Source organism: Triticum urartu, chromosome 7A (assembly GCF_056163025.1).
Source record: "Triticum urartu cultivar PI428250 chromosome 7A, HENAU_Tu73, whole genome shotgun sequence".
Classification (NCBI taxonomy): domain Eukaryota; kingdom Viridiplantae; phylum Streptophyta; class Magnoliopsida; order Poales; family Poaceae; genus Triticum; species Triticum urartu.
In genome coordinates, this window is record NC_141879.1 from 255,398,854 (window position 1) to 255,404,853 (window position 6,000).

General features: G+C 42.5%; 1 protein-coding gene across 1 annotated transcript; it reads left to right on the plus strand.

Annotated features, from left to right (window-relative positions):
• Window positions 1-234: 234 nt before the first annotated feature.
• Window positions 235-5,794, plus strand: LOC125519252 (RNA-binding protein 208). The gene is made up of 12 exons (XM_048684115.2): window positions 235-638; window positions 1,562-1,623; window positions 1,939-2,041; window positions 3,204-3,280; window positions 3,375-3,436; window positions 3,523-3,610; window positions 3,691-3,766; window positions 4,286-4,316; window positions 4,423-4,545; window positions 4,712-4,803; window positions 4,944-5,117; window positions 5,218-5,794. Exons 1-12 carry the CDS (start codon window positions 477-479, stop codon window positions 5,509-5,511), a joined length of 1,344 nt encoding a protein of 447 aa, XP_048540072.1. The 5' UTR covers window positions 235-476; the 3' UTR covers window positions 5,512-5,794.
• Window positions 5,795-6,000: the final 206 nt, after the last annotated feature.

Consider the following 6,000-nt stretch of genomic DNA (forward strand, 5'->3'; position numbering starts at 1 on the left):
AAAAAAGCACTATCCGATCCGTTTCACAAAACAGACACAACAACCATTATCATATGATCATATCCCTGTTTATATTTGAAAAACCGACCCAAATCCTAGCAAGCACAGTTGGAGGCAGGATCACCGGGTCCACCTGTCACTGAGCCATGGGATTGGGGAGCCACACAGAAAACTCCACGTCATCTCCCCCGGATAGGCAAAATCCCCGTACTGCCCCTCCACCCTCCCTAATCTCCATTGGAGTCCGACGAGGAGAAAACAGAGGGAGAAAAAAGAGGAGAGAGAGAGCGAGCGAGCGAGAGAGAGAAAATACGAGGAAAAATCTCACCTCCTCTTCCTCCGTTCCCCTGCTCGATCCGCCGCGAGAAATTCGCCACCAAATCTATTGATCTGTTGGATCCAATCCGCCGATCCGTCGATCGGTTCGCGCGGGCCCTCGGTCCCCCGGTGTTTCGATCTGGTCGGAGTCAGAGGAGATGAATGGCGCCGGCGCGAGCCAGCAGCAACAGCAGCAGCAGCAGAGGCTCCGGCAGCAGCAGCAGCAACAGCAGCAGGCTCTCCTGATGCAGCAGGCGCTGCAGCAGCAGCAGTATCAGTCCGGTGTCCTCGCCGCCGCCGCCGCCGCGGCCATGACTCAGGTCGCCCTCTATTTCCTCGGTTCCTGATCTATTTGTTTACTCGTGCATTCGGGCGCAGCAATGCACGCCGATCTGTCTGTGAGCGCGGAAGATTGTTGTTTGCTTGGTGGTGCGTTCCCCCCCTTTTCCCTGAAGTTGTTGGGGGTAGGTGTATGTTGTTCTTTAGCGACTTTTGGCTTGATAGCTGAAGTTTCTTCCGTGGAATGGAGCAGCTGCTATTTCCATCTGTGTTGCATTTGCATGGTGGCGCATGTCTTGTTGTGCTCCGGTTGGTTGGAACATTGCTCCATTGTTATTGGTATTCGAAGCACATTGGCTGGGTAGATGCGAGGCAATTACATTTACTTGTTTTTGTTTTCATATGCTCCTTGCCTCGTTATCTGTTCAGGATATGCTTCACATCGGTTATTTGTATGCACGTGTGATAGCTGTATTGCATGTCGATCTTGGTATGAACCTTGAAAATTGTTGTATGCTTTGAGTCATGATTTTTGCAACACAATGAACGCCATGTTTTAAATTAAAATTGCTTTCTGTGTCTCTTGTACTCTTAAGAGCAAGGGCTACTGCTGTCACCATCTGTACAAATCTTGTCAATTGCATTGGCCTATTCATGATACATTGATTGTTGCTCACGGGTTGTTAAATCGATGTGAGATCAATGGTGCATATGCACAGCACATAGGTCTAGCAGACAGTTGAAACATAGGGTGTGTGAGAGAGAGATGTTTGGATGTAACACAACATTTGAGTCATTATTATAATGGCGTAAAACACGACTTTGGAGAACTGGGATTTTGTTCCTATTACATTGATTTTAATTTTATCATCTTTTATATGTTATTTATTTCTCTTTGCTCCTCAACTAGTTTCGGCATCAGCATGTATCTTCTTTTTATTTTTTTTATTTTTACATTTTGCAGATGGAGCCTGTTTCAAATGGCAATCTCCCACCTGGGTTTGATCCATCCACATGTCGCAGTGTGTGAGTGCTTTCGGTGTTCTTTCGTGTTTTCACCTCCATATGATTTTTAGCTTAGTCCTTTTCCCTTTAGTCATGCAAATCGTGGTTTAATTTTAAAATCAATGTGGAATTCTAAGATGAATTTTTCAAATGAATATCATAACAACCCATGGTAAAATTTAAATCAGCATAATTTACCATTTAATCTGTTGCTAATTTATTTTATTGTTTAGTTATTATTAAATCATCATTAAATATGGCTGCATGCTATCTATCTTGATTTTTTTATCGATTGTTTTCTGACTCTGATCTGATTTGTGATGTCGTGACAACTAGGTATGTAGGAAACGTACACCCTAATGTCACTGAGAGCCTTCTGATTGAAGTTTTCCAGGGCTCTGGTCCTGTGGAAAGATGCAAGCTCATCCGGAAAGAAAAGGTGCACTTCTACACCTGTAATGTGCAATTATACTAGCAAAATCACATGAAAATTCATTGCTTTAAAGGGATTTCGCCTTCCAATTACCTTGATGGATTTTGTTCATGCACCTCTTGTACTGAACCATAGGTTTGATAAAGAATTAAAGAACGCCGATGTCTTGACATCCCAACATTTTTAACGTTTTAGCCCATTGCTGCCCTGTACCCTACTTGCCGTGAACCAGGCCTGGGTGTTCGGTAGAAACCGAAAATTCGGTTAGTACCGTTTGATTTAATTTTTAATTCGGTTAATGAGAATGCTAACCAAAAATAGCTACCTGGAACATGAAACTGAAAATTCGGTTAACCGGGAATTTCGGTTCGGTTTTCAGTTTAACCGAATAATACTTCTCTTTGGATTTGTAACGTAGCGTTATCTCCCAGCCCTCTTATATAGCTGAGCTATCTACTCCCTTCCCACTTAGCCAGGCAAGGTGGGACTAAAAGAGAGGCTACGACCTGCCAGTTTGCCAGCATCGACTGCAGCGTTTCACGCTCAGCTAGCTCACAGAGAACTACACATTATTGGGCTTGGGCCTTGGACCCATTGGTCATGGGAGCGACTAGTGGTCACATGCGAACGAGTCAGCGACGTGTCCCAAAGCTTCGGTCGTTTGTTCAGGCTTTCTCGTGTATAGTTCGGTATTTCTCGGTTTTACCGATATGTATACTGAAGGCCGAACTTAATATGGTTAGTGAATGCAAAAACTGAATTTTCTTGCACCAAGGATAAAAAACGAAATTTCGATTTATTTGGTATAGGTATCGGTTCGGCGTTCGGTTTGTCGGTTTTTATGCCCAGCGCTACGGTGAACATGCTTATTCATCACTCCAACTCGAATTAATTGACACAACCTCTATACAATGTTGTATAGAGGCTGTGTAAATTAATCCGGATCGGAGGGATTTATCCTTGTAGTGTGTGTAGGGAAATTTGCCTAGGCTTGTACATATAATTACTTTTCTGTGAATGCATCAAGACACAATGCCTTTGTATTTTCTTGAAAATATATACTGGTTCTTTTGGTATGCTACTGAACATGTTGCTAAATAGGCAAAAAGCCCACTGTTGTCAGTCAATTTTCATCTGTTTGACAAGGATTATCTCTTGTTCTCTGCAGTCTTCCTTTGGGTTTGTTGACTACTATGATCGGAGGTCAGCAGCTCTTGCAATAATGACCCTTCATGGGCGTCACATGTAAGTTCTGGTATATTTAACTAATTTCAGCAACAAAGATTCTGGAGTCCCGAATCAACTTCTAATGCTGTTCATTTTGAATTATTTCGCCCAGATACGGTCAAGCAATCAAGGTGAACTGGGCGTATGCAAGTACACAAAGGGAGGATACATCTGGTGAGATACTTTAAACCTTCTCGTGTCTTGTTTTCCTTTTCTAATTAACCTTTGTTTGGTTAACCGTGCCCATTGAATTATTCCAGGGCATTTCCATATTTTTGTTGGTGATTTAAGTTCTGAAGTGAATGATGCAACTCTTTATGCCTGTTTCTCAGCATATCCTTCTTGCTCGTAAGTTTTTAGTTCCCCTTTATTTCTACTACTGTTTCGCTGCAGCTTTTCAGTTGTTCATGCCTGCCATTTATGATCAGTGATGCTCGAGTCATGTGGGATAATAAAACTGGACGCTCCAGAGGTTATGGCTTTGTCTCCTTCCGTAATCAGCAGGTATGAACAACTAAGACCATTTCTCTTTTGCATTTTCCAGTAGTCTTACCATTTTGATCGCATGAGTCTAATACCCACCTTAATATCTACTACCTAATAGTCTGGTTTGAGCTATTTGATACTGATGGAGTATATTTCTTGTTTAGTTCTCATGTTTAGCAAACCATTTTTATATGTTACATTTTTTTCCTATTAATCAAATTATTTCTCTGGTATTGAAAATTTGAAATTTGCCTGTCTCCTTGCATCACCCAATCAAAATTCAAACTGTAGTATCAATTTTGCATTTAGTCTAAGATGAACATGATGTTTGATGACTGAATGAAGCTTCCTTTAGTAACAACTAAACTCTCCAGCATGTCAAAAAAAAAAAAAAGTAAACTCACTAGAGCATATCTAACTTCTTTGAGAAATGGAGACTGGTATTTTGATCAGTCCTACACTTACAATTTCAAGCTAGACCCTAGTGTTTTACCTCTATCAGTGTGTCACCCAATACTATGTTGTTTCTTGGTGCAGGAAGCTGAAACTGCTATAACTGAAATGACTGGTATGCCAGTGTTGGAACTTACAGCTGATTACATTTTTCTTTCTATTTTCTACTGATATTTTGATATTCGAACCGTCTAAGTCTTGCAAACTAATGTTTGCAACAGGTAAATGGCTTGGCAGTAGACAAATAAGGTGCAACTGGGCAACAAAGACCAACGCAGAAGAGAAACAAGAAACGGACAATCATAATGCAGTTGTACTAACAAATGGTGGTTCCAGTAATGCAGGTCAGGTGTCTATAATGACAAGTATTTTTAGTTCAACGGTAGATTTGTTCTCATGTTAAGCTCAACGAATGTTATGAAAGGAATCACCTGGCCGTGTTTTGAATAATAATGATTTTAGCCAGTAAAATAGCTGCTGATTTTGCCTCTGTCCATCTTTCTTCTGTAGCAATGGAGGCAAATCAGGATACAGGAAGCAAAGAAAATCCAGAGAACAACCCTGATTTCACAACGGTTTACGTTGGCAACCTTGGACATGAGGTAAAACAGTAAAAACAAGTTTCTGCTAGCGCCGTTTCCTTCCCATGTCATTTATGGAGTTACTTCTCTGGTTTTTTCTTGTCAGCTGAAAATTTTAGGATAGGCTGACCTTTAATTTATCCTTTTCCTTAACTGGTCAGGTTAATCGGGATGAGCTTCACCGCCATTTCTACAACTTAGGGGTCGGGGCTATTGAGGAGGTTCGTGTTCAACAGGAAAAAGGGTTTGGATTTATAAGGTACAGTACCCATGGTGAAGCAGCGTTAGCTATTCAGATGGCCAATGGATTGGTTGTTCGCGGCAAACCAATCAAGGTAACCTCCAGAGCAATTATTTATTTTGCTTTTGTGCCCTCTTTATTCTTGACACAATTGTTCATGCAATTTCATCATCTGTTCCTGTGTTACCTTGTAGTGCTCATGGGGCAACAAACCAACCCCGCCCGGGACATCTTCTAAGCCGCTGCCGCCCCCGATTGCTTCATATCAACCCGTAGCAATGGCTGGTGTGCCGCAAGGCTTCACAGCAGCCGAACTTCTAGCCTATCAGAGGCAGCTTGCCTTGAGCCAGGCGGCGGCAGGGCAGATTGCTGGCCAGCACGGCCTCGCGGGCCAGGTATCCGCAGGGCTACTCGCTGCTGGCTCCCAGGCCCTGTACGACGGCTACCCGAACCAGACGTCGGCGCAGCAGCTCATGTACTACAACTAGTATATAGGGTTAAAAGGAGGAAGGCATTTGTAGCGCTCAGCTTGTTTGACGCAAGCCTGACCTGACCTTCCTTCCCGGTTCTCGTATTTTTCTATTTTCATGTACTATTGTCGTGAGAGCTTTTCATGTGCTTGTCGCGGGATTGTGTTTTTATTTTTCTTCTCATTGCTGTACTATTGACCAATTTTCTGGTCTGATTTCGTTGGGTAGCCCTCCTTAACAGAGTACCGGATGTATTTTAATGTGAATCTGCGGTTGATTAATGTAATGCTCTCTTGTTTGACCGATCCCCTGAGGACTGTCGTCGGGTCTTGGGGAGAAAGCTGGTTTTTATTTTATTTTATCATCTGTGGTTTGGTTGGATGTGTTATACAAACCCCAGGCCATTTGCAATGTCAGGTGCCAATGCCATCACTGAGTTTATTATCAGATGCTGAGCACATGAGCATAAATGGCAGCTGAGGACATGCCGGGCAATATTGCCAATTT

Bases quoted from the DNA above. Each gene is read 5' to 3' on its own strand.
- LOC125519252 (XM_048684115.2), top strand. From the start codon at position 477: ATGAATGGCGCCGGCGCGAGCCAGCAGCAACAGCAGCAGCAGCAGAGG. The intron at 4,546-4,711 runs GTCAGGTGTCTA...TTTCTTCTGTAG, and splicing joins TGGTGGTTCCAGTAATGCAG to CAATGGAGGCAAATCAGGAT. The intron at 4,804-4,943 runs GTAAAACAGTAA...TTAACTGGTCAG, and splicing joins TTGGCAACCTTGGACATGAG to GTTAATCGGGATGAGCTTCA.